This window comes from Cordyceps javanica, chromosome 7 (genome assembly GCF_051103115.1).
Source record: "Cordyceps javanica chromosome 7, complete sequence".
NCBI lineage: Eukaryota > Fungi > Ascomycota > Sordariomycetes > Hypocreales > Cordycipitaceae > Cordyceps > Cordyceps javanica.
The window spans coordinates 564,380-591,393 of record NC_139301.1 but is presented as its reverse complement, the minus strand read 5'-3'; the positions used below and the strand labels follow the sequence as shown (position 1 = coordinate 591,393).

At 52.2% G+C, this 27,014-nt stretch overlaps 7 protein-coding genes and 1 non-coding gene across 8 annotated transcripts; 4 read left to right on the top strand and 4 right to left on the bottom strand.

Annotated features, from left to right (window-relative positions):
* Window positions 1-47: 47 nt before the first annotated feature.
* Window positions 48-2,367, top strand: V2A60_009704 (syntaxin-binding protein; the record flags this gene model as incomplete). The annotated part of the gene is made up of 5 exons (XM_083260968.1): window positions 48-87; window positions 144-360; window positions 411-796; window positions 852-1,692; window positions 1,743-2,367. The coding sequence occupies 5 exons, from the start codon at window positions 48-50 to the stop codon at window positions 2,365-2,367; spliced, it is 2,109 nt and encodes a 702-aa protein (XP_083117094.1).
* A 3,723-nt stretch (window positions 2,368-6,090) lies between these two features.
* Window positions 6,091-7,209, top strand: V2A60_009703 (IEC3 subunit of the Ino80 complex, chromatin re-modelling-domain-containing protein; the record flags this gene model as incomplete). The annotated part of the gene is made up of 2 exons (XM_083260967.1): window positions 6,091-6,275; window positions 6,345-7,209. The coding sequence occupies 2 exons, from the start codon at window positions 6,091-6,093 to the stop codon at window positions 7,207-7,209; spliced, it is 1,050 nt and encodes a 349-aa protein (XP_083117093.1).
* A 1,213-nt stretch (window positions 7,210-8,422) lies between these two features.
* On the bottom strand, window positions 8,423-10,141 carry V2A60_009702 (NADP-dependent isocitrate dehydrogenase; the record flags this gene model as incomplete). The annotated part of the gene is made up of 3 exons (XM_083260966.1): window positions 8,423-8,850; window positions 9,059-9,595; window positions 9,733-10,141. 3 exons carry the CDS (start codon window positions 10,139-10,141, stop codon window positions 8,423-8,425), a joined length of 1,374 nt encoding a protein of 457 aa, XP_083117092.1.
* Window positions 10,142-12,960: 2,819 nt separating this feature from the next.
* Window positions 12,961-15,361, top strand: V2A60_009701 (5-methyltetrahydropteroyltriglutamate-homocysteine S-methyltransferase; the record flags this gene model as incomplete). The annotated part of the gene is made up of 2 exons (XM_083260965.1): window positions 12,961-13,033; window positions 13,134-15,361. 2 exons carry the CDS (start codon window positions 12,961-12,963, stop codon window positions 15,359-15,361), a joined length of 2,301 nt encoding a protein of 766 aa, XP_083117091.1.
* A 1,572-nt stretch (window positions 15,362-16,933) lies between these two features.
* On the bottom strand, window positions 16,934-17,016 carry V2A60_009700. Its single transcript has one exon. It is a non-coding gene; the product is annotated as a tRNA-Trp (tRNA).
* Window positions 17,017-18,356: 1,340 nt separating this feature from the next.
* On the bottom strand, window positions 18,357-20,090 carry V2A60_009699 (uncharacterized protein; the record flags this gene model as incomplete). Its single annotated transcript, XM_083260964.1, has 3 exons — window positions 18,357-19,451; window positions 19,506-19,979; window positions 20,034-20,090. The coding sequence occupies 3 exons, from the start codon at window positions 20,088-20,090 to the stop codon at window positions 18,357-18,359; spliced, it is 1,626 nt and encodes a 541-aa protein (XP_083117090.1).
* A 461-nt stretch (window positions 20,091-20,551) lies between these two features.
* Window positions 20,552-22,567, top strand: V2A60_009698 (uncharacterized protein; the record flags this gene model as incomplete). Its single annotated transcript, XM_083260963.1, has 2 exons — window positions 20,552-20,994; window positions 21,763-22,567. 2 exons carry the CDS (start codon window positions 20,552-20,554, stop codon window positions 22,565-22,567), a joined length of 1,248 nt encoding a protein of 415 aa, XP_083117089.1.
* A 2,608-nt stretch (window positions 22,568-25,175) lies between these two features.
* On the bottom strand, window positions 25,176-26,022 carry V2A60_009697 (uncharacterized protein; the record flags this gene model as incomplete). The annotated part of the gene is made up of 2 exons (XM_083260962.1): window positions 25,176-25,578; window positions 25,679-26,022. The coding sequence occupies 2 exons, from the start codon at window positions 26,020-26,022 to the stop codon at window positions 25,176-25,178; spliced, it is 747 nt and encodes a 248-aa protein (XP_083117088.1).
* Window positions 26,023-27,014: the final 992 nt, after the last annotated feature.

Genomic DNA, 27,014 nt, shown 5'->3' with positions numbered 1-27,014 from the left:
CACATACCATACACAGACCGCCACTACCCCCCAGGCAAACAGCGACCATGGCGACGAAAGCCAACACTCTGCGCGATCGCCAGATTGGTATGTGCGGCGATGGCGTGTTGCTCAACTGTATTTATACTGATACTGCTACCTAGCGTCTCTCAGAAAAATCCTCAACCTCAACGAGACGGTCGAATCAGGCGAAGGCGGAGAGGTCCTTGCCAATGGCCTCCTGGCCCCGGTGGCACCGATTCTCGATGTCGATGGCAATCCGATCTGGAAAGTTCTGGTCTTCGATGACCTCGGAAGAGATGTGATTAGCAGTGTGATGCGTGTGAGCGATCTGCGATCCATGGGTGTCACCATGCACATGTAGGCACAACCGCACTGCCGCTCCTACGAGGCTAGCTAACGACGTATAGGCACATAGGAACCGTCCGCCACCAGATTCCCGACGTACCAGTCATTTACCTTCTCGAGCCTTCACTGCAGAATATGCAAGCAATCACTACAGATCTTCAAAAGGGACTTTATTCTCCGGCCTATATCAACTTGCTTTCATCCATGCCGCGCCTCGTCCTTGAGGACTTTGCTACGCAGACTGCCACGGCTGGGACGTCCGAGAACATTGCCCAGCTGTTTGACCAGTATCTCAATTTCATCGTTGCTGAGCCGGATCTCTTCAGCCTTGGCATGCAAAAGGAACATACTTACTGGGCTCTGAACAGCGCCAAGACGAGCGACGAGCAATTAGAAGCTGTCATCGACAGAATAGTCAGTGGTCTTTTCAGCGTCATTGTCACCATGGGTAAGCACCGGATCAGAGGTCTTTCTTACGATCCATCACTAATGGACATTCATAGGTGTCATTCCCATCATCCGCTGTCCAAAGGGCGCCGCCGCCGAAATGGTAGCGCAGAGGCTCGACCGAAAGCTTCGCGATCATATTCTCAACTCCAAAGATAATCTATTTTCGAACGCGAAATCGGCAGCAGCTAGTACACCACAGTCTAGGCCAGTTCTTATCCTGCTTGATCGAAATGTTGACTTGATCCCGATGCTCTCACACTCATGGACCTACCAGTCTCTTGTCCATGACGTTTTGAACATGAAACTCAACCGCATCACAATCGAAACGCCAATCGATGAGAACAACCCAAGCAGAGGGACTTCAAAGAAGGCCTATGACCTCAACGCCAGCGACTTCTTTTGGGCCAAGAATGCCCCCGTGCCTTTCCCTCAGGTTGCTGAGGATATCGATGCCGAACTCACAAAGTACAAGGAAGAGACGGCCGCCATCACGAAGAAGACGGGTGTATCCAGCTTGGAAGATTTACAAAACGATACAAGCGCCAGTGCTCAACATCTCAAGGCAGCGATAACGCTGCTGCCCGAAATGAGAGAACGAAAGGGTGTGCTAGACATGCACATGAATATTTTGGCGGCGCTGTTATCTGGAATTAAAGACCGTCAGCTAGACAACTTTTTCCAGGTGGAGGAGAACGTTATGAAGCAGACAAAGGCACAAATTATGGAAATTATCAAGGATCAGAACAAGGGCAACGATTCCACGGATAAACTGAGACTGTTTGTCATCTGGTTTCTAAGCACAGAGCAAGAAGTAGCTCGAGCTGACTTCGAGTCGTTTGAGAAAGCTCTTTCCGAGGCTGGAGCTGATATTTCGTCTTTGTCTTATATTCGACAGTATGTTTTTGATGCGTTACTGGCAAGACCCTCCTACTAATCCTCTATAGGGTCCGCGCCACGACAAAGATGACACAACTTACGACTATTAACAACAACTCCAACCAGAATGCGTCCTCCGATCTTTTTGGTCGATTCTCGTCAATTTCTTCGCGCCTGACCGACCGGCTAAAAGAGACTGGCGTGCCGACTGGTCTCTCGTCAAACTTTGAGTCTCTGATCAGTGGCGTCAAGAATTTTCTTCCTGCGGACCGCGATCTTACCATCACCAAGATTGTAGAGTCCATCATGGAGCCGGCTACGGCCTCCTCCTCGGCTATTGCCAAGACGGAACACTACTTGTACTTCGATCCGCGCTCCGCCAACGCTCGAGGTACAATGCCACCCCCTGGCACCATGCGCACTGGCGGAAATGCGCCCGGTAGTATGCCCGGCCAGGCTGGTGCTGGACAGACTGCCAGTTTCGGCCAAAGACGGCAAGGTTTCAGCGAGGCTGTTGTGTTTACAGTGGGTGGTGGTAGTATGGAGGAGTATGGCAACTTGCAAGAATGGGTCCTAAGGGCTGGTGGCGAAAAGACGAAAAAGAGAGTGGTGTACGGCAGTACCGAGTTGCTAAATGCCAGAGAATTCATATCGGAGGAGTTGGAGCGTCTTGGGAAAGAACTCTCGTCGTGAGTTCAGGGCAGAAAATATCAAATCAATTTTCCTTACTTGTACTCTTCCCATACATATTAACGTGCCGAGGTTTGCTTCAGAAGAAAGCAAAGCTTGCCGGTATGCACACAACAATATGTCTGGTGCAGCTTGTTTGAAGCTATGCTAGGCTATTATTTCATTCATGATTTCTAGCTGACGGCGTGAGCACAATTTCCGCGGCTTACCAAGATGCGACTGTTCATATGTGAGGCGCACCAAGCTGAGCAGACGGCCTCCATCACCGGCTCTTCTGTGTATTTTGTTACCCCTTTGCACAACGGCCGTAGATTGCTTGTATTTGTTGTCTTTGAAAGCGGCGTAATTAGCAAGCTTTATGGCTGCCACTGTTGTTACGAAAGTCCTTGGCGGATGTGCTAAGCTACGGTAGTCAAACGCGAGCGCCAATAATACTATTATCAAGCTTGAAAATGCTGAGTTGCATGGTTTATGCAATATCAAGTCAAAATTTTTGAGAAAGCACAGACAGATGACCTTGCAGCCCCCTTGAGGCACCGCTTCGGCACCAGATGTTGCTTACCTGTTGCTTTCGGTGCTACAGCGATCGGAATTCTTCAAAACAAGCAATAGAACGCCAGATCTGAGAAAATAAGAAGAAAGAAAAGATTGAGTCTCTCTGGGAAGTAATACTCGTTACCGTAGTGCACGTTTTCTGGTATTCAAGCTGCAGCAAAGATTACGAAAGAGGGGCTGACGATCGTCCGCGGCGACCGGATGATGATTACACGTTGCGTTCGCTTCTTCAGAGTCGCTCATTATACTGCTTTGATGAGAATATGACCCGAAACATGCGTTTCGCGCACTATGCATGTCTTGGTTCCGGTGATGGAGTCTCGCAGCGCTTGGCAAATCAGCGAGAGCCGATGGCGCCACATAATCGGTCAGCCAGACAGGCAAATGCATTGATGTCTCTCTCGTCGTGTACTTTGTATTCTTTCTGAAGCTATTCCTGACAAGGCTATGCAAGCCAGGCTCCTGTTCACGCTCTAGCCCAAAGTTCTGCAGTAGACCAAGCCCTTGCCCTTGTTATCGTGGCGGCAGTTGTCATACTTAACAGAGTGGCAGCACACATTGCATCGTGCTCAAGGCTAAAGTCTGTGCTTCAGTTTCTCCCTCCGTCTATTCATCAAGTCTATTGGACTAGCACAAGGCAGCTCTGTTTCTTCTCCCTTCTCCGTTCAGATTCGTTGCCTCACCCTACGCCCATATTACTCAGTGCATCCAATGCGTGTGCGACTGCTGCATGATTTAACAACGCTATTGAGCTTGTGCATATTATGAGCTGTCTCTTAAGTAAACATTTTCGAGTTCGTTCCAATGATTCCTCGTATTCTCCTAATCTTGGGTCTATTGATGTTGTGAGAAGAAGGGGTTCCACACATACATTGCATCTGTCATGCAAGCCTCGTTCCTCTTTACGACCTTATCGGCATGTCCAGGTGCTAATTTGACTCTGATCAACAATGCCGAAAGCCTAAGATGGGGCCTAGATAGCCGGTGTTAGGATATTGCAGGCAAGCTCACTCCGGCACAATTACTATCGGTCCCTCCAGAGGCACAGCATTTTCATCCAATACGTTCGGCTTCGACAAGGTGGGAAAGCGATTTGAAAGAAAAGAAGATTTCACATCGATTTGTCGAGATGCTGAAGCACATAGGCAGGTATTGAGTAGACTGAGACGAGGGCAACAGTATGATCACTCCTCCTCCTTGCGTATAAGACACTGCATTTATGTGCATGCAGCTGCATTTTAGCTTTCAGCTCCCATCGCCACATCGGCTGAAGACTATCCCATACCGCCCGCTTCTATTTCATTACCGCAACACCCTCTTATGTCAGGCAAGACCATGATCAGCAGAGCATTTTGAACATGTCCTTGGCCTATATAAGATCCCGGCACTCCGTCTTTTCATACACCCATCCCAAGATCTTTACATCACTATTTCCCTCGGATGAACCTTGGCCATAAGCTATACAACAGTGATATTTACTCAGTGAACCAACATGAAGCCGACTTTGTTCACTTTTTTTGGGGTGGGCCTCGCTGTCCAGGGAATCACCAACCCTTACTCATGCCAAAGTATACCTTTCTAGTTTCGACGTAACAAAAGCATGTTGTACTAACATGATGAAGCGAACACCACCACGCGGTTTGAAAAGAGCGTCATCACTACCGGAGCCAACAAGGCGGCCGATTACATGCTAAGCAATACCCAAACGCCTCGTAAGTGTGACCTACCTCGCCGAAAGGCCATGGAGCCGGCAATGCTGACCCAAAAAAGCCAATTCTGCTGGCAACCGTTTCCCTCATGTTTTCTCGAACTATGAGGGTCTCACTTTCAACGCCGCATGCAAGAACCGTCAGCTGTACGAACATCCAATCACCCCGACGGCTCCATACGCCTACACGGGCGGCTCACCCGGTCAGTACCGGGTCGTTCTAGCCTTTACTAGTAATAGTCATTCGGACACTTTGTAAGAATCTTCACTACATGTGATGCAATTGATTCAAAACGCTTACTGATATGACTGTAGTTTCTGTGGCATGATGGCGCACTTCAGACCAGGGGACTCGCAGTTCAGAGCGTGCACTGCACTACCCCGTTGAAGCTAAGGCTGGTCTTGTTACGATGATTGCTTGGTCGTGTATGCAGGATTAATGTGACGACTTGGATCGTTTCACATTAGCTAGGTGAAGCTTATGCAACTATACACCATGCACGTGGAAGGCCATCCATATATAGCAATGCGTATGTCCATGCCATGCGAACTGCAAGCCTTTTTCACCTGATACTACGACTCTTGATATGACTAGAACTAAGGTAAAGTAACAAGAATACGAGTCTAACCCATACGAGCATCCATTATTTCCAGGTTCCAACGCAGTGTGAGAGCTCAGTCCAGATATTGCTCAGCCAGACGGCCCATGGCCTTCTACAAGCACATCTTGGCATCTTCCTTTTGATTTGAGACTTGTTATGTTGGAATACAGTAGAAAGTCTCTATATTGGTGACATGAGCTGGAAGTGTGGCAATTAGCCTTCCCTGCCCTCGCGTTTTTCAATACGTCGCGTTTTAAGTGTGTCTTCATGAGTCTGGCTTGAACGATCGATATTACAGACAGGTCAATGTAAATACTGTCTGGGACAATTCATATATTTGCCAATACCCATCGCTCTCTTGCACTACTTTTTCCCACGTTGCTAGAATTCCCGCGAGATTCCCAACCATCTCCAGGGTAGGTGCGGCTTATACTGGGTAGCCCAGGAAGTGCGCGACGATACCCACAGCACCCTCGACATGGAGTCTACCTACTTGTAGCCCATTACTAGGTAGGTAGGGAGGTAGAGGCGCCTCACGCAAACCCTTTTCTCGGCCTCTCCATTTCTGTCACATCCGCCATCCCTCCCTGCCCTTTCATCAAACTTCATTTCCCATCCTGCTTCAACATCCATCAGAACTCCACGCATTGGCATCTTCCGCTCCAGCTTTTTCATCGAAAGTCGACCGTCGCGTCGCATTTATCGTCGAAATCGAACAGCACTATTCGCGCCGCGCTGACCCGAAGCCAGGCCAGGGACAATTGAATCGACAACCACCACCAGCGTCGCATCCCCAACGCGGATCGTTGCCCTTGCCAGCACATTCCTCTTCACGCACAATACACCTCATACACGCCTGCGATGGAAGACTCACAACCAAAGACTGAGCCCTCTGCAGAGCGCAAGGCTGTCGGTTACAAATCATGGAAGAAGAAATATCGAAAGATGCGCATCGTATTTGATCAGAAGATGCAAACCGGCGAGGAGCTACACAAGCAAGAAGCAAAGACTTCGGCGACAGTAAAACGCTTAGCCGTTGAGAATGAGTACGATTTTTTTCCTGAATCTACTCCGGATGACACTGTGTGACACCTACTAAATAAGCCTACTTCTAGCCGTCTCCTTGACATCCTCCTCGATATCAACAACTCTGCCCAGATCCCCCTAGACAAACGTATAGACGTGGCTCTCAAACCAAGCGGTGACGCCAAAGCCCCCACGCTTGCCATTGACCGCGACCACGCGTCGCAAAAGGCCGCCGCCCTCAAGAAGCTCGAGGAGCTGCTGACGGCGGTCCCGCACACCAACTACGCTGCGGCCAAGAGCGGCAACCCAGCCATCATCGAGGATCTGACTGTGGCCGCCGGCGAGTCGCACCCGGCAAGCTTCCTGACTGCCGACGACGTCGACGATTACATCTTCACAGTGGATAACAGCCTCGAATCCGACGCTCACCTACCGTCGCTCGCACCGCGCGCCCATCCCAATAGCCATCTCTCCTCACATCCACATCTCAAGAACCCAACCAGCGTCACCAACTGGTTGCGCAAACATGCCCCCAAAGTTTTTCTCCAAGACGGGGAGGCACATGACGACACCGACATCACTGGTGGTGGTGGTGGTGCCGATGGAGCGTCAACGAGTGGCCACGGCAACGGCACCAGCTCACGCAAATCCCGCGGTGGCCGAGGTGAGCGCGGCGGTAAGACGAACGCCCGGGGTAAGCGCGCAAGCGGCGTGTCGTCTCGCCCAAGCAATGCTGCCGCTGCGACGGAGAAGACTGACAGCAAAGGCGACGTGGACGTCAGCATGGAGGAGGACCTTGACTATGGCACTCCCGTGGGCCGCGGCAAGCGCAAGAGAAAGGATGACGCGGGATACAGACCCGGCGGCTCGGCCAGCAGGCCGTCCAAGAAGAAGCGTAAGAGCGACGCCGACACACCTAGTGGACGTCGCGTGAAGAAGGAAGCTGTCGAGTAGCGGTGCCTTTCGCCTGGGTCAGTCCGCAGTTCGTACCCTGCAACTTGACGGCAAGCATCTTTCTTTGGGCAGCGTTGGGGTAGCAGAGGCAGCAGCTCTTCCTCTTGCAGGGAGTTGGAGCGCAAGCAATACATATTAGGCCGAGGGAAGGAGTTTGATTCTATTTTTGAAGGGTTTCCAGTTTTGCTACAAGACGGAGTTTTCTGTCCTGGACTACCGATTTATTGGCTATGAAATGTAGAATGTTGTATTCTGTTTTCTTGCCACAACACAGACACATGCGTACCGTATACAACAAATACGGACCAGGGAACAAAGCAAAAAAAGTAAAACAAGACCAGGGCAGGGCAGGCAATCAGACAGGGGAGTGGAAAACATGCATTGGGAACAGGGACGCACAAAGCGGAGGGGCGGCGCAAACAAAGGGAACAGTAACACGGAGAAAGAAGGGGGGGAAAAGAGAGAGAGAGATCGTCACTAGCTGGAAAGGGCGAACAACAACAGAGTTCAATGTACTTTTAGACTTTTAGCAGCGATTTAATAAGGAATATTCAAGACGATGTGTACCGGTTGGGTAGGGATTTACTGTGCATTATGCCCGTCACCTGTCACACCACACGTTGGCCTAAAATGGATATATATTCAAAAGAAAAAACCCACATCATGGGTGGAAGGGCTGACATGTCAGAGAAGTTATAGGGTATATTATAGATCCCGTGCTATCCCGTCACACATGCATTTCTTTTTTCTCTGTTTGAATGTTACGTTAACCGCCGTGCGGTTTTTTTTCCCACTTCCCTTTGCCTTGGCTGCCGTGGCCATGTGGCGTGCTTCCGATGCCGGAGAGGCGCACACATCTCTGCGGGTCTCTCTCTTTCTGTGTTTGGTCGATCATCAAGTATCCCTCTTTTTTTTAGCTCGGCCCATCTTTCGTGGGGACAGTGAGATGTGGCAGCAGATACTTTCTCAACCGGGATCACGGGCCAGAGTAAAGGTAAAGAAGAAGTCAAAAAGCAAGCGCGGGCTAGTTTCGTATATGAATGCGAGAGGGGGGCAAGAATAAGAAGAAGGAAAATCAGGCGAGAGTACTTGTTACCAGGCGAGGGGGTTTATGCTCTCGTTTCTGGCGAGAAGTAAAAAAAAAAAAGCGCGGCCCTGTTTGGTATTCCGTCTTTTTTTTCCCGCCTTGTATTTCTTTTTTCCCCTTCTTCTTTTACAGCTTGCCCTGGGTGAAGCTTTGCTTGAGTCGGCGCTCGACGGCATTGAGGTACTCGGTGGTGGTGACGTAGTCCTCGCGGCCAGTCTTGCCGCAGGCGAGAGCGAGGTCCTTGGTCATGACACCGTCGACGTCAACGGTGTCAATGCAGGCGCGCTCGAGGGCCTCGGCGAAGGCGACGACGTCCGGAGTGTCGTCAAGCTTGCCGCGCTGGACGAGACCGCGGGTCCAGGCAAAGATGGAGGCGATGGGGTTGGTCGACGTCTCGCGGCCCTTTTGGTGCTCGCGGTAGTGGCGGGTGACGGTGCCGTGGGCGGCCTCAGACTCGAAGGTCTTGCCGTCGGGCGTGATGAGGACCGAAGTCATGAGGCCGAGGGAGCCGAAGCCTTGGGCGACGACGTCGGACTGGACGTCACCGTCGTAGTCTAGAGTGTGTTAGCGGATGATGCTGGGCTCGAAGCGGGGGTGGGGGGAACAAGGACGAGAGGAAAAAGAGAGAAAGAGGGAGGGAAAGGTTGTAAAAGGTAATAGAAGATCCCCCCCTTGGAGAGAAGAAGCAGGAACGAGGGCCAGATGATTGACAAGGAGAAAGACGTAATAGAGTAGTGCTGTGGGGAGACATGGAAAACATACTCTTGAGAGCCATAATGTAGCCACCGGAGCTCTTCATCATCTGGGCAACCATGTCGTCAATGAGGCGGTGCTCGTACCAAATCTTCTTGGCCTCAAATTCGCTCTTATAGGTAGTGTCGTAGATTTCTTGGAAAATATCCTTGAAGCGGCCGTCGTACTTTTTGAGGATAGTGTTCTTGGTGCTCATGTAGAGGGGATAGCCCTTGTCAAGGGCCAGCTTGAAGGAGGCGTGAGCGAAGCCGGTAATGGACTCGTCGGTGTTGTACTGAGTCTGGGCGACGCCGCCGCCAGACTTGAAGTCGAAGACGTCGATCTCCTCGGGCTGGCCGCCCTCGGGGGTGAAGACCATGGAGAGGCGGCCAGGGCCGGGGATGACGCGGTCCTTGGCGCGGTACTGGTCGCCAAAGGCGTGGCGGCCGATGATGATAGGTTGCTTCCAGCCAGGGACGAGACGGGGGATTCGAGGAATGACGATGGGCTCGCGGAAGACGGTTCCGCCGAGGGCGTTGCGGATGGTGCCGTTGGGAGAGAGCCACACTGTGGGCGGGGCGGAGTGTGTTGGTTAGCATTGGTTTCTTGAAGGTATATAAGTCTCGGAAATAGGGTAGGAGGGGAAGAGTCGGGCTGAAACTTGTACGAAACCGCCGTAGAAGTGACAAAACGGAACAACGTACTCTTCTTGAGCTTGAACTCTTCGACGCGGGCCTCGTCGGGTGTAATGGTCGCGCACTTGACACCAACAGAGTACTTCTTGATGGCCTCGGCGGCGTCAATGGTGACCTGGTCGTCGGTCTGGTCACGGTACTCGAGGCCGAGGTCGTAATACTTGAGGTCAATGTCGAGGTAGGGGTGAATGAACTTGTCCTTGATGCTCTGCCAGATGATGCGGGTCATCTCGTCGCCGTCGAGCTCGACGACGGGGTTCTTGACCTTGATCTTCTGAGAGGTGGCCATGGTGCGAAAGGCGGCGGGGGAGTAGGTCTGGAGAGCTCCAAAGGTAGGACGGGAGAGGGAAGAAGCTCGGAGGCAGGAGCGAGAGGAGGTGCGATATGTAAGAAGAAGTCTTGAGATGGAGGCACTCATGGTGAAAGGGAAGAAGAGGAAGAAGCGGAACAGGGAAGAGGGAACAGAAGAAGGCCGATCTTAATGAGGGGCATACAACACACACACACACGGGGGAGGGGTAGTTTCACACGAAGAGGAAAAAAATTACAAAAAAAAAGCACAGAGCCTCGGAAAGACGCGGGGTAACGTTTAGACGTGCAGGAAATGGGCGGAAAGGGGTTGGCGGGAGTGGCGGGAATGGTGGTGGTGGTGTGTGTGTGAGTTTGATGGCTAGGAGTATATAGGCTACGGTGTGTAGGCCCTTTTACGTCGCGTAATAGCAACGGCGTTTGGCGCACCCGCGGGGAGAGTGGGAGAGCGATGAGGAGCAAAGCCGACGACGGGGAAGGGAGGGTCCGAAGGGAGCAAGGCAGGATCGCTGAACCACAAAACGATTAGCAATTACATAGGATCACGAAATGCCACAGACTGGTCCTGCGTATCAAGACAAGTGGGGGTTTCTGGGGCAGGTTGCCGGGACTAACCACCACGGAAAAATAGAAGCTGGCAGGCCGCGGAGAGAAAAAGAGAGAGAGAGAGAGAGAGAGAGACAGAGGAACGGAGGGAGAGAACAGCTGGCGCAAAGCTGCCCAGCCGAAGCTTGTCTGTTAGCCGGGTGGGTTATTATGTATCGCAACCAATGCAAAGGACGCCTCCAAGTCCAAGCAACAAAAGTAGCCTTGGGATGGCTTGCTTGAGCCGAGCCGAACGGAGAAGGTCGGAGTTTGACGGGGGTGGGTTGCGCGCGGGTGGGCGGGCCGGCTTTTTCTGTGCCTGCGCCGGAGATTGCGTCGAAAGCAGAATTTGGGTTGGGATTTCTTTCCCTGACAAGAGAGGAAAGTGGCAGAGGATCAAGGTTCTGGCAAAGGATTCCGATTTTTGTAAAGGTGAAAAGAAGAAGGAATAAAAAAAAAACGGAAAGCAGAAAAAAAAAAGGAGCGCGGGAGAGAGAGAAAGAGAGTTGTCATCTGGACAACAGACCTGTTGACTCGGATATAGTTAGTACCTGACCCAAGGGATGGCGCCGCGCCACAAACGTCAACAATGCAACACGCCTGTCTCTCTGTTTTTCTTCTTCTCCATGTTTATTTTGTGAACCACCGGACCCTTCCCACCCCCGCTAGCTCGGCCCTTGCACCTTAAAAAAAAATCCCCCCATACGACACGAGACCACAGCTTGTAGCAGGGAGTGCCGCTCCAGTGATTTCAAGTATCTTGCCCAGTGTAAGAAGCTAAGTCGCCTCCGATGTAACAGTGATGTTTTCCCCTGGAAGGCTGCGTTTTGTTCCGAGTAACGTAGCAGGATATTCAGCAAGCAATAGCAATACTCCATAGTACACCACAGTTGGGCAACCTGTTCGTGCCATTCTCACTCAACCCACCTTCTCACTCGCTCACTCACTCACCCACTCACTCACTCTCTCTCTCTCTCACTCACTCACCCTCTCATTCACACACTCACCAGTCGGTTCACCTGGCCAGGAGGGAGTTCTGACATGTCTCTTACATGTGACGTTTATTCCAAACAATCCTTTTGGGTATCTAACCAAAGAGGACCATTGAACACGCTTCAAAAAATCCCGACACTTGTACTACTAGTGTCTAATCATGATACTGGTAGCATGCTAGAAAAATACTGTGGAAAATACAATGCTTCTTGAGGCATGCCACACCAGTAAGTAGGTAGAAAACACCCCCCGCCACGTTCGTAGAGGGTACTTAGTTAGGGAGGGGTATTCTGGCAGGGGTCCTAACACGATATTTATGCCAACATGGCCAATTAAGAATGTTTACGAAACAGATCCTTTTCTCGGTAGATATAAAAAATGACAAAAGATCAGGACTCTCCATCTATTCACCCATCCACCTACCTACCTACCTACCTATCTATCAGAATAGCAAGCTGGCCGTGCAGCCAGCCAGTTGAAATCAGCTCGCCATAGCATAGGTAGGTACCTAGGTAGGGAGGTGCCCGGGCAATCAACCAGCAGGAGGGTAACCCAGCGAAAGAGCCAGCGATGGCACGGGCGAGAAAAATTCGTCGACTGTATCACAAGCTCTCTCACTAACTAGACCTACCCTCTGGCTGGCTGGCTGTTTGTTTGTAGACGTGCATGGATGCATGGAGGAAAAAGAGGGGTCAAAGAAGACGGTGGAGGAGGAGAGGAGGCAGAGAGGAAGAGCAAGGAAATTGATCAAAGCCTAGTCTGATTTCACATTGCAACATCTACTAGAATCGGTAGGAATCCATTAGAATCGAAACAGTAAACTAGAATTCTCAAGCCCCGTCGAATTTCCTGAAATGTGTTACAGCTACCCTGAAATATGCCAGAGCCTGAAAAACGTGCCCCAACCACGTAAAAAAACAGGTCTACAGCGTGTACTGATAGGTACGAGGTGGGCAAGTGGGGGAGAGGCTGGGCCGATAAAGGCGTGCTCTCACGTTCTGCCCCCCCCCTCCGCCTTCAGGCTGGTGTATTTGAACCCGCCCCCGCACTTGCCCCTCGCGGCAAAATTTCACTCTCCCTCCCATCCCATTCTTTCCCTCTTGTCAAGTCTTTGTGCTTTCGAGGGATAGTCCATCATTTATCCTTTGTCCATTGAGACAGTAGCAAGACTTTTACATTGTAAGTACCAATCATTGCCACTGTTTGGCTCAACCTGTGTTGCCCCACTCATCATCTCCTCCCCTCGCGCAGAAGAGCTGCAAAAGTGCAATAGTGCTAAGAGCTAACCAATGGTTTGTCTCTAGACATAAATCATATAGGTCGCTCGGAAATCACCGTATCAGCGCCAACATGGTTCAGTCCGCTATTCTCGGTTTCCCCCGCATGGGCGTCAACCGCGACCTGAAGAAGGGCACCGAAGCTTGTTAGTCCACTCAGTCCACTACCCCGCTATCCAGAGGCAGGGTAAAAACCAAAAAAAGAAGAAGAAGAAAGAGTCTAGTTGCTGACAATTGAATGTCCAGACTGGGGTGGCAAGATCTCTCAGGCTGACCTCCTCGCCGAGGCCAAGCGTCTGCGTCTCGCTCACTGGAAAATTCAGAAGGATGCTGGCGTGAGCTCCATCCCCAGCAACGATTTCGCTCTCTACGACCAGGTACTTCACCAAATCCAGGATTTCGGTGCTGTTCCTGAGCGCTACACCAAGGATGGCCTTGACACCATCGACCAATACTTCGCCATGGGCCGTGGCCACCAGAAGGGTGGCGTTGATGTTCCCTCTCTGGAGATGGTTAAGTGGTTTGACTCCAACTACCATTACGTCAAGCCCACCCTCCAGGACAACCAGACCTTTAAGCTTGTCGACAGCCCCAAGGCTGTTGTTGAGTTCAAGGAGGCCAAGGAGGCTGGCATTGAGACCCGCCCCGTCCTCGTCGGCCCCGTGACTTTCCTCCACCTCGGCAAGGCTGACCGTGGCCAGTCGGTCGACCCCATTGACCTGCTTGACAAGCTTCTGCCTGTCTATGAGGAATACCTTACCCAGCTCAAGGCCGCTGGTGCTGAGACTGTCCAGATTGACGAGCCTATTCTCGTCTTTGACCTCCCGGCCAAGACCAAGGCCGCTTTCAAGCCCACCTACGAGAAGTTCGCTAGCCTTGGCGACAAGATCCCCAAGCTCGTCTTCACCACCTACTTCGGTGACATCGTCCACAACCTCGACCTTGTTCCCAAGGATGTGCACGCTGTCCACGTTGACCTTGTCCGCAACCCTGAGCAGCTCGACACCGTCATCGGTGCTCTTGGCCCCAAGACCATTCTGTCCGCTGGTGTCGTCGATGGCCGTAACATCTGGAAGACCAACCTCAAGCGTGCCATTGAGATCGTTGAGTCTGCCATTCAGAAGCTTGGCAAGGAGCGCGTCATTGCTGCCACCTCCTCTTCGCTCCTGCACACTCCCCACACTCTCGCTTCCGAGAAGAAGCTCGACCCCGAGGTCGCTGACTGGTTCTCCTTCGCCTCTGAGAAGGCTGTTGAGATTGCCCTGATTGCCAAGGCCGTTACCGAGGGTCCTGCCTCCGTCAAGGAGCAGCTTGAGGCCAACGCCAAGTCGATGCAGGCTCGTGCCTCCTCTGCCCGCACCAACAACCCCCAGGTCAAGGAGCGCCAGTCCAAGATCACTGCCCAGGATTACAGCCGCAAGGCTGAGTTCCCCACCCGTATTGGCGAGCAGGAGAAGAAGCTCAACCTTCCTCTCTTCCCCACCACTACTATCGGTTCTTTCCCCCAGACGAAGGAGATTCGCCAGCAGCGCCAGCGTCTCACCAAGGGTGAGATCACCGAGGCTGAGTACGACAAGTTCATCGAGAAGGAGATCGATGACAACGTCCGCATCCAGAAGGAGCTCGGCCTTGACGTTTACGTCCACGGCGAGCCTGAGCGTAACGACATGGTCCAGTACTTCGGCGAGCGCCTCGACGGCTATGCTTTCACCACCCACGCCTGGGTTCAGTCGTACGGCTCCCGCTGTGTCCGCCCCCCCATCATTGTCGGTGACATCTCTCGCCCTGCCCCCATGACTGTCAAGGAGTCCAAGTACGCCGTCTCCGTCTCTGACAAGCCCATGAAGGGTATGCTTACTGGTCCCGTCACCTGCCTTCGATGGTCTTTCCCCCGTGACGATGTCCACCAGTCCGTTCAGGCTGAGCAGCTCGCTCTTGCCCTCCGTGACGAAGTTGTCGACCTTGAGAAGGCCGGCGTCGACGTTATCCAGGTCGACGAGCCTGCTCTCCGTGAGGGTCTCCCTCTTCGCTCGGGCAAGGAGCGCGACGCCTACCTCGCGTGGGCTGTCAATGCTTTCAAGCTGTCCACTGCTGGTGTCGAGAACGCCACCCAGATTCACTCCCACTTCTGCTACTCTGAGTTCCAGGACTTCTTCCACGCCATCGCCGCTCTCGATGCCGATGTCCTCTCTATCGAGAACAGCAAGTCTGACGCCAAGCTCCTCCGCGTCTTCGTCGACTCTGCCTACCCTCGTCATATCGGTCCTGGTGTATATGATATCCACTCTCCTCGTGTTCCCAGCGAGCAGGAGATCAAGGACCGTATCCAGGAGATGCTTCAGTTCCTCAAGCCTGAACAGCTCTGGATCGACCCTGACTGCGGTCTCAAGACTCGCCAGTGGAAGGAGACCAAGGAGGCTCTGGCCAACATGGTCAGCGCTGCCAAGGCTTTCCGTGCGCAGTACAGCAAATAAGCGGCTACAACATGCCAGCTTAGCTTGGAGTGGGGGTGGTGTAGTTTGAGAATGTGTTATTAAAATAACCATTCTAAAAGCGTTGTTTTTCTTTGTTTTGCTTTGGAGGCTGAGCGAAATAATGCCGGCTACGATTTCAACATCGGCGTTTTGGGCTGTTGGTGACGGTTGCGCTTGCTAGTGCTCCCCAACAAAAAGGTTTATTCAACCCACGGGTTTCAGGGTTTGCATTGGCGAGGCGCACATTCAACATAGATACATAAGCTCCCGATTTGGGGCAAGAAGACCCAGTTGGGCTCTCAATCAATAATAATAACACATATTATATGATGATACAAAACACCTGGTCGTATACGCTCTGTAGTAGTGCTAACCGCATTTCCAAGCCCATTGAGAAGCGGAAATGGAAAGAAAGGGAGTGGGCGAGTTTCTCCTGCGCGGATGGATGAATTTACTAAGTTAGTGTGCGAGTCGTGACAGAGGCAACAGAGAAATAAAATAGTAGCTTAGAAGCAAAAAAGCACAAAAAGCATTGTACATGCCTCGGTGCAGGTGCCGCTTTGTACGCGAGTGAGGGAGCGAAACATGGAGGCTTGTGTTTCCGTCTTCTGTTCCGCGCCGCATAACAAGTATTCCCCGATTCCATCCACTTCTTTTCCCTGGGCGAAGGTGCTGGGAAGCGGATGCTCGGAACCTACACCAGAAGCTTTGCCCACACAGGTCGGAAACAGAACGACGGCGACGGCGGCGGCGGCGGCGGCGGCGGCAGCGCGGGGGCCATGGACCGGAATTTGGCATAGCGGCGGCTTTTGCAGCCAGGGAACTTTTCCTTGATTACAGACTGGTTGGTAATTGCATGATCCATTAAGTAGGCGTGTCTACAGCGAGGCACTTGGCTCTAATAAAACTAACGGATCACGAGCCGTCCTTCCGGCAGCTGCCTTTTCCCCCTTCACAGTGCCAGCAATCACGGACTGCTCTACTCGGCCTGGCCTCAGCTGCGCCTTTCTTCCCTCCGTAGCTTGGAGCCCAAGCCGTCATTTCGTTAGCGGACTTGGGATGAGAGGTTATGGCGCGGTGGCAGGGTTTGGCCTCATGCGGACCAAGTGTTATCTGATGGGCTTCTTTCGGAAAAGGTTTCATGCGCAATGTCGAACCGGGATGGCAGTCAACTACACTTTAGTTATAAGGGGCGCTGCCCAGCGCACCTCGACAGAGGCAGTCCGTCAGTCATCCATCTAGCTGGTCCAAGTCTCTCGGCGGTTCGGTTTCCAGAGTCTGGGACTTTCTGCGCATTCAAGTCATCAATGCCGTTCTTTGTAGACCTGCGGCGAACCATTTTGATAGTAGCAGCTAGTTGAGCTCTGAGGGTTGATTCCATACCCTTTAACAGACCAGAGCAGAATCGAAGCCAAAAGAAACAAAGTCAAAAACAAAAACAAGAGACACATACATTCATGTTTAATCTCTTCAACATAATGAAACTCATGTGGAGAAAAAAAAAACATGGATGCCCTCCGCCTGAAGATGAACACTACGGAGCAACAAAAAAATGATCCGGAAGTAGGGAATTGAACCCAAAGCGATTCGAACGCTTAACCTTCAGGAAATTCCAGGAACTGGAATCTGACGCGCTACCGTTGCGCCATGGGTCCCGGCTTATTGTGACTGCGGCTATTAAATAATATGAAGCCTACCTGTGGAGCAGTTCCTCAGCCCGGTTTAATGAACCTCTACTTACCCGGTGAGAATAGGCACATGAGTCTGCTGCAACAAGCACAGGGAGGATCCTTCGCAACAGCTGAATCGATCCCTGTTTCTTTGACGTTGTGGGAGTGTCCTGGGCAGGTTTTCGAACTCGGTAGGTAGGGACCTTCGCAGAGTCACAAGTTGAACAACCGACACGATAGCATATGATGGTTCGGCCCATTTCTGCCTTGAAGTAGCTGTTGCTCGGGCTCACTTTGGTTGACTGCGATTTGCCATGCCCGACAGAAACGTATGCTGCTCCAATCCTGTTGCGAATCTGCGACGTGTGTACGAAGTTGGTCGGGGGCTGGCCAAAGTTGTCAACGCTACTCCAGTTGATGGCTCTCGGCGACGACGCTGTCCACAACTTGTCGGCAGTTATAAAGGTTACATTTCAGCAAATGAGCTTTGGATATTCAGGGCCGAATCGAGACTACGTTTCCTGTCTACTTGTTCATGGGAAAAGTACGGTAACGGCCACCAATCTTGTCTGCTTCTTCACCCTACGACAAGATCCGTGTCCCTGCGCGCCTTGTCAGCGAGCCGCCCATTGCGCTGTGCGCCATTCGTGTTCGTGGCCGAGGCATTCTGAGAACCATATGACAGTAATAGAGGTATTATCGGACTACAGATTATATTGCCATCATCTACAATTTGCATCAAACTGCTCGTAAGTACAAGTATAGATTCTGATTATTTACGTAGAGTTCTTCTCACATCAGAATAGGTCGTTTCGGACCGACTCTTTCCAACCCTCCACAAGCGCAGAGAAGGTCCCGAAATGGTGCTCCTTGACCATTTCATTACCTGCCTGGACAAATATACGGCGCAGAAGATACACGACTTCATCAGTGGGGATTTCGCCACCTGCACTGTACTCTTGGGTTACCTCGGATCTCGAGGCGATTAGCACTGCTGATACGGCCATCACAATTGAGAGCGAAGCGATTACTGGTGTGCTGGAGCGGAACGACTCAGATTGATGGATTGATGGGCTTCATGTTCAATCGTCGCATCTGTAGATCGTTCTCCATCGCGGTTTTTGCAATGCCAACGCACAGTGCCTACTATAGGCAATGCTCCCCTTTCTCAGTCAAAATATCTTTACTTGATTTTCTTCTTCATGCAGTGCGATCTAGTTGCTGTGACTTGCATCAGAAGTCATAGATTTTGTCATGAACAGCGTTGATGTTCTATATCTGAGCCCACACAGTCCTAACATCATAAAAATCTACGTTGCCGTCCCTTAAACATCGAAGATATCACCAACACCAAGCACGCCGCCGCGGCGCAAGTCCACAATGTCCAGCCTCCAGCCTTCCCAATGCTTTAGTGAGCGCTTCAGCTCCTTGATGCGCTCTAGGCGTCGCATCTGCTCTTCCTCGTGCGCCTTGCGAAACGCCTCCTCGTCAAACTCCGCATCGTCGTCCTCGAGGAACCCTTCGTCGTCGTCACCGCCGCCCGCCAGCGCGTTGAGGCCGTTTGTGAGGAACTGGCCGATACCGCCTGACGAGTTCTTGCGTTGCGCCGGCGAGCCGTACGGCGCGGAGAGGTCGACGTCCTGGAAGCCCGACGACTCCATGTCGCGACGACGCTGGATCCACTCGCCGCTGCGCAGCTCGTGAACTTCGGCCTCGAGGACGCGGATCTTCTTCTCGAGACGCTGGCGCTCCTCATTCTCGAGTTCGTCCATGCCCTCGTCGTCGAGGCCGCCGCCGCCGTCGGTGGACTTGCGGCTACGGAGTTTGGTATTCTCGCTCTCGAGCTTCTCAGCTCGGGTGCGAAGCTCGGCAAGGTCCGCCTCGACCTTGTCTTTTTCGCGCTTGAGCGTCTGCGAGCGTGAGTCTTGCTCCTTGTGTAGTGTCGTCAGTGTAGCGACTTTCTTTTCGAGCCCGTCGGCCTTCTTGACGAGCTCCTCGTGGGTCACTTTCAAGGCTGTCAGCTCGTGCTCCAGAGTGCTCGCCTTGGTTTCGGCGCTGGATCGTTCGCTGCCTTCCCTAACTGCCTTTTCGGTAGCGCGCTCCAGATTCTTCTTGACGTCTTGCAGTTCTCGCTGCGCTTTGGCCGCCGCAGCCTCGGCACGCGCCACCTTGTCCTCCAGAGCGGCGACTTGCTCTTTCTCAGAAGAGGCACCGCTTTGATGGCGTTCGAACTGTGAACGTAGTTTAGAGATTTCAATCTCCATCGACTCAATTGTTGACGATTTGGAGTCAAGTTCGGCCTGGAACGCCGGCGGCGGCGACGTGGTCGAAACGGATTGGCGATGCGCGTGACCGGAGCTGCGCGACACTTGCTGCTGCAACTGTGAGTTCTGGCGCTCCAAGGAAGCGATTTCATTCTTCTATGCGTCGATCGGTTACTTGCTTGCCACTGTGACTTGGTATAGTTGCCTTACCAGCTTCTCTGTATCGTCAGAGTTCTTTTTGTCGTCAGCCTCTCGTAGATCAGCAAGTTCGTCCTCTGCCTTCTTCCATCTCTTTTCCGAGTCGGAAGATTCCTTCTGGAGGCGCTTATTTTCCCTTTCCAGCTCCTCGATTCTTGCGACGTGCTTTCTGTAGATGTCTGGAGCCGTCTCGCCATCGGGACTCAATGGCCCAGGGGAGGTGGGTTTTCCGGATATGGAGCTCGCTCGGAACGATGTAGACCTGGCCTTCGATTGTTCGGCTAGCGAAGGGGTGGAATTGGCTTCAGACCCGTCCGCCTTGCTGTCGCCAGGTTTCTCGTCGATGGCGGAGTCTTTCTCCTTGTCTGCATCGTCGCTAGGGGCGTCGGGTGCCACCTCTTCAGCAGCATCGGCCGGTACATCTTTTCCATCGTCCTTTGTAGATTCTGTTGCCTTCTTGTCCTTCTTCTTCTTGCGTTGCTCGACCTAATGGAACTATTGTAAGCTTAAGATAAGCTTGCGTTGGCAGGGTAAACACACGCGCTTCTTTGCGGCCGCAATCTTTTCTTGGCGCGCTTTCTCTTCAGCGTCCGCCATTTTACCTATATCAAACGTTTGAAATGGGGCAGGTGAAGTCGTGCGCTCGTTGTTGATACAATGCGCACCAATCAATTCCAGTTGCGGTGGACTGAAGCTTCAACCGCGCGCCCGGGGAGCTATGTGGCTTCAGGGATGTCATACAGTGCGGGTATGGTTTCAACACAGTATGCACTGTACGCTTGCACCAGGGTCCTCTACGTTTGCAATCACATCAGGTGAATCAGAGTCCACTTTGATGATGCATTGCATAAATGAAAATGACAATTATAACTGCCAGACTATCTCAGCATGGTGAATTTGGAGTACGTTAGAGATGTACACTCGGCTGCCAGCTGGCAAACGGCTGGAGCTTGCCAGCTCCTGCTCCATCAATTCTGCATCTGCATATCGCGTGTCAGACTATAAATGTATGGAATCGATTTTCGATGAAGCTTCTGATAACTACTATCTGATCTACCATGAATTGGAACAACGGGCAGCTTGCTCGTCACTCAAGGAGAAGCTACAGCAATGACGCGACGAGGCAGAAGCAATACTTCGCCCAGGCCAAGCGCCAAAAGGTCACAGAGCCACCGAAACGGAAATATAACGCAGAGGATTTTGTCCCCAGTTACCTTGAAGATTTGCCGGAGAAGTTGGATAGACCCTGGATCGACGCGAAAAGGCAAAAAGAACAAAAACGCAGAGTCTTTACGCTGCAAGAAGTGTCCCAGACCAGTCTGCAGACCACCCAAGTTCGAGAGAACCATAAATGCACACAAAGGGCGAGGGGACCATCCAGCACTATGGAACAAGGCGATATCAGCATCGATGCGAAGCGACGCAAATTACTGCAGCAGAGCGACTGGTCCGGCGTGGAGTTGCAGAAGCCTGTGATGATCAGCTACCCCGAGACGGCGAGGTCAGCGAGGAAGGTTCAGCATCACCAATATCACAACCAGTTGGATAGGCATCTGGCAAAAACATCGACGAATCACATGTTTAATGGCACAGTTATTAAGATTGCGGGCCAGGAATACCATTGGAGCCCCGGAAACAACAGCATTCGAACCCGGCATTCCAAAGGACACAGTGCAACGCTACAAACACCGATGGCTAAACCAGCGTCGTTATACGATGTCTCTTCGACTGCATCAAAAAGCTTCTGCAGTTTTGTTCCTGAATCTCCTTGTGCTACTAGAGTCTTGCAAATCGGGAAATCAAAGGCCTGCCACAAGACGCAACTACAAAGCGCACCACACACTAGTCCATCCAGTGTTAACGAGCCTGTAGTCAGGGCGGATTTTACGACACAATATTTTCATCCGCAACCTATCCGGCGCATGCCTCAGAGCGTTTACGAACGGTTGTCAGACTCGGTCAACGATGGGTCTGTCGCATTAGAGTTGCAGCGAGCAAGTTCGCCCCGGGTGCAGAACGACGGGTCGAGTTACCTTTCAGCTACCGAAAATGAGTTTGGCAGAAATGTTGTACCTGAAACTCCTGATGGGAACGCCTCAAGTAAAGCATTGCATTCGCTACGAGAAGGTAGAAAGTCTAGTATGCCTGACCGCTCATTCTATTTCGAGCACGGTCTTGTGCAGGCTCTCTCTGTGCAAGCATCGCCTGAAGCAATTGTAGCTGTACATGATGGAAACGCACCCAAGTATTCTGACCCTTTCCCGAGCAGCATTACCACGACCGACATCCATGGAATAGCCGAGGCAAACCATCCCGGCAGCAGGCCGTCGGCGCCGCCCTACAGAGGCGTAATGTCAGCAGCTCCAACCCTTGTCAACGAGGCCGAGAACATCATGTGGAAACAATTCGTACTTGGGCCTGGTCGTCCTGTCCTTGCCGAGTCGGCTGAGAAATGCGGTAGCGACACCCTAGACAACGAGGGAACTGACAGCCGGATCAAGTTCGGAATCAATACAAAAGCCGTAAGGGCACCGACGTGGAACGCGAGCAAGCCAGACAACGCATCTCCGGTGCCAGACTCGCGACGGCGACCAGGGCCCACACCGGCTCCGGCTGGGCCAACTCCGCCACTGACCATCTCCACGGAGGTCCCCAGTATGAGCCTGTTCAACAACCCCCAGACGACTAGCAACAATACCGCCACCGTCTATTTCCGCGAGCAAGGTGATAGGCTCGAGGCAATGACAGCATCCCCCACGCAGGCAAAAGATCAGTTGCAGCCGCCAGTGTTGGAGATACAGCATATGACCTCGAAGCCAGAGTCGACGTTCCACCCGCCGAGTCTGTTTGTGGGTAGGTTGGCCATCAGGCGCAGTGGTGGCGCCGGTACTGTTGCGGCGGTGACCGGCGCTGTCGAGACAGGGCAAAACGGGAGCCCTGTAGACGCGCTCAACAAGGCACCATCAGGGCGAGTGATGAGCAGACGACGACGTAATAAAAGACGCGAGATAGGACGGCCAGACATCAGAGCACTGCCCAACATCCAGGGCGATCCAATTGAATTCACGCCATGAAACGCACCATCCTGATACTCCAGAGTCCGGTTGTCCGGGAAGCATTCAATTGCTGCCTGGAGGATTGAGACATGCATGCTCGGCAAGGCTACGCTAGCTGCGATGCTGGGATGAGGGTGGTGTCTAGTGGCGCGCCCCAAAAACTAGGAGAGGGGGGGCGTGGATCTGCGAGCAGGCGATGATGTTCTGCGTTGTCTGTTGTCGGGGATGTGTGCGTGTGCGTACTCGGTATGTACATTGGCGCATCATGACATTACTGATAGATTACCAGGCCAGGGTTACTGAGAGGAATGGCATCATGTGCACGAAGTATGAACAGTGCACCGAGGGACTTGGCTAATCTATGGATCCTGGTTGTTACATTCTTGGCTGTGGCGAACCCTCTCGCTTAGCATCGAGTCAGCAGGAGATTGGGTACGTCTTTGGTCGAAATAAGAGGGAAAATAAGCTTTCCCTCGGCACCGCAGCAAGCCTTCTATTCCCGTGGCCGTAGTCACATCTTTCCTTGTCTTGCTCGGTCGTTGATGACACATGAACATGATAAGAAAATGGGATAACACCAGCATGCACAGCCTCACCCCACGAGAGCGAGCCCCAACCCTGCCTACTCAGTGCATTACTTGATTACGTTTACGGGCCCCCGCGGCGGGGAGAAGGTGGAGGAGAAAGGTTGCAAGACGAAAGGGAAAATATGGGGTCACGAGTTCGGGCTGCGCCACCACAAACGTTGCTCTTTGATTCCTTCTAGAAGACTTCCATGGAGATGCGCCAGAGCAAACCCCTCCCCCCATTGTGGGGAAAATGCTTGTGGGCGATTAATACATACAAAGGTCATGTGGTGTCGTTTTTCTTCCTCCCCCACCCGGACCGTGTGTGTTTGATGTCGAGGGATGATCCCGGTCATAGTGGTGGTGATTGTGGTGGCGGGGAGGGGGGAAGGGAAGGAAGAACGAGAAGAAGACAATGCGCAAAAGGCAGGGACAAGAAAAAAAAAACGAAGGCTTCGACGAATAGAGACCCCAGGAATTCGTCTGCCTGGGGCTGCGACGAAACGGGGATGGGGGGCATGAACATCATTTACTGCTAGAGGTAACACGCCTTGGTCCAAGAGAGAAGAAAGGAAAAGGGAAAAAGGAAAGGGAAAAAAAGAAGCAAGTCAACGCCCGGCGTGTGCAGCTATATGCAGCCAGACAATCCGGTCAGAGAGAATACGAAAGCTACGTATGTAGAGCTTTAACTATTATCGGAAAACTGATTTTTATTCTTCTCCAATTCTCAAGAGTATTGAAACCAATGGTAACTAGTATTGATGATTAAAAGCTAGAGTGTATTGGCATCTCGTTTGTTCCATCCCTACAGGAAGCAATGATATGATTTTTTTTTTGGCTTTTATTCTTCTTGTTCTCTCAATTCAGATGCTGAGTCTGCCCATTTCTGAGGGGTGTGTGTATCCCGCGCTTCATGATTGGACAATGGTCAAATCACACACACAAAAAAAAACATGCCGTTTAACACCAAGTGGACAGAGCCTGGGCTGAGTTGGGAGAGACGATCGTTTTAGGCACCGAGATAATGGACTCAGTACATTGCAGCAGCAGCTGATTATGCAATCGTAATACGGGGTACATACTTTACCAAAACAAGAAATTGAGAAGAAGAAGAAGAAGAAGATTGAAAAGGAAAAAAAAATGTGAGAAGGGGACATGCAAGATGGGACAAAAAAAGGCATTGTTGGAGAAAAAAAAAAGTCAATGGTCTAATAAGCTATGGTATAGAGAGAGTGGGCTTCTGTATACGCCCGAGATCATAAACACGTTATAGCATACAACATGAAAAACCCCCAACATGACGTAGTCTTCTTTGGCATTGGAAGGGACTCATGTAGCTCCTCTTCCCTTCCGACAAGTGACTCGTTGAGCAGGTCCCTGAGCATTAGGGTTTAGAAGAAGAGGAAGAAGAAGAAAAGACGGGGCTTAAAATGCGAGGCAATACAAGCACAGCCCACACAGTGGAAGCTAAAGCTATCCAAAAGGGTGCCCAACACGGGGGTGGGCCGTGGAAATGGGCTGGTGTGAGAGGTTCAAGAAGTGAGGCTGTGTGAGTGGGCTCGGCCGAGAGGGTGGGAAATACAGCACACCAGGGCTGACCCCTAGGCTGTTTTGTATCTTGCCCGTGAGTTAGCGGAAAAGCCAAACTCGGGCGGATTGGCAGTAGGATAACAAAAAAGTGGTAATCAAGGGCCGCTACCTGTCGGTAGAGGAGAGCTAACAACAGGCGTGGGTTGCCAGCACCTTGGTCGTGGAGGCGTGTGCTTCCAATGGGCCCTGCAACAGTTGCTAGGCAATCGCCGCGGGCTGATGACTCCGCGCGATAGAGCCCTTTTCGTCAGATTTTCGTAGACGATGGGATTAGCGCCAACCCACGGCCGGCGAAGCAAAGCAGCTCATTTTTTTGGCTCATGTTTGGCTCTCGCCGCCGACTGAGAGTGCGCGCCGCACGCGAAACAATAGTCGTAAAAGCTGAGAGAGAAATGGTTGGAAAGGAAAAGGGAGCGCAGTGAGAAAGTTGGTCAAAAATTCAATGGCTCCCAATCGGCGGCGGTATCGAGTCAATCACGCATTCGTAGCTCCTTGCGCTTGGCCTGGCACGTTGTCTTGCACTTGGGGCACTCATAGCCACTCTGCTCAACATAGTTGCGTACCAGACACTTGGCGCATCGCCACCACGTCGAAGACAAATTGCGATCCTCGAGCCACTCCTCGTTGACCGACCCGCCACGCTTCTCAATATCTTCCTTGTGGAACTCGCGCAGATGGTCACGGAAGTGATCGCGGCGGTGGAAGGGGTCGCGACGTCGCGCGCACTTGGAGTAGTCGCAAAAGTACGACTCTTTCTGCGAGGCCGGTGCGTGCTTGTGCTTGTAGTGGCGATCGAGGTCTGCGCGGCGCTTGAACGGCTTGGTGTCGCAGCCAGGGAAAAGGCACACCACCGGGTAGTCTCGTCCCTTGGGGCTAGACGCGAGAGGTACGTGTTAGTTGCATTGTCGCGGAGGGAATTTTATGAAATTGAAAAGGGACGAAGGGCAAGGGAAATGTGGTGGATACTACGTACGATTCACCCAGAAAATCTTCCGACACGGTTCTAGGAGAGTGCCCCTCGCAGCTTGTCGCAACACTCTGGCAGCTGTACGGAGAGCCAATGCTAGCGGCTGGCATGTCTTGTAGCTGAGGAAGCATGGGGCTTCCTGGTGAGCCGGCTTGCAGTGCGTAGAATGAGGTGAAGCTGGTGCTCAGCATTGGCGATGCGGGTGTAGATGATGAGAAGGAGCTCTCCGAGCTCATGTGGCGGGTGAGCGGCTCCGAGCAGGCCAGGAATCGCGGATCATGAGTATAGAAGTCGTCTGATTGCCCTAGTCCAGAGAACTCGTCGTTATAGTTGTCAACCTGGGCCGCCATTGTGCCGGCCGGGGCGGAGGTGCTGTAGAGGTAGTCTGAGGTGACTCCAGGACGAAGCCTGGCTGGGATGGGTCGACTCTGGCGATACGGATACATCCACTGATAGTTACGACAAAACAAGAAGCTATCCTTGCTTTTGTCGCGTCTAGTGAAGGGGAGTGAAGTGAGTTGGGGTACAGGAGGCAGAGAGGTCGTTGCGAAGCGAGTATCTGGGGTATCAATTCGCTAGAAGGTTGTCGTCACTAAATGGGAAGAGTGAAGAGCCGGCCAGCGGAAGTAGATGGAGTGATGTATAAAAGGCGAGGTGCGTTCGATATACAAGTCAAATTCGAAAGCGTGTCTTAAAAACAGAAGCGAGAAGGAAGGGGGGGTGGTGACAACTTATATCACCAGCTGGGCAGGATCGAGAGTGGTAGTAAGAAAGGGTGTGTCCGTTTCAATACGGACAGTGGTTGCATTTCCGGTAGGCTTCTAGAAGGTTTGCCGGCCCTTCAGACCTCAGCCCTGGGGACAACTAGCCAAATGAGCTCATTGAGACTCCATGTGGAGAATAGCTGCGGACAAAGGGGGAGGGTCAGTGGAGGAGGGTGTGTGTGTGTGTGATGGACCTGATGGTGCATTGGTGCGTGATGGTGATGGTGCGCCAGTGGCCCCGGTCAAGTTGCGCCATGCCTAAATTGTCACCATCCTTCGATGACGGGTCTGACTGTGGACAAGCCAGCGAACGAATGCAGGGCCCTGTATTTACGAGCCCACCGTGGCTGGCAAGCGAGCACCACCGTGTATTAAGTAGTTAGTACATTGCACTTTTGGCAACACTGCCAGCGAGCAAGGGCCAACTATCATATGCCCGTCTGTTGTCACTGGCCTCATCAGCCGCGGAGATCCGATCTCGCCCATGATGGACCGTGGTCAGCCACCTCCAGCCCCAAGAGCAAAGTAGAAGGTTGTCCACAAAACCCAAAGTCCTTCTTGACGGAGGAGTCGAGCCT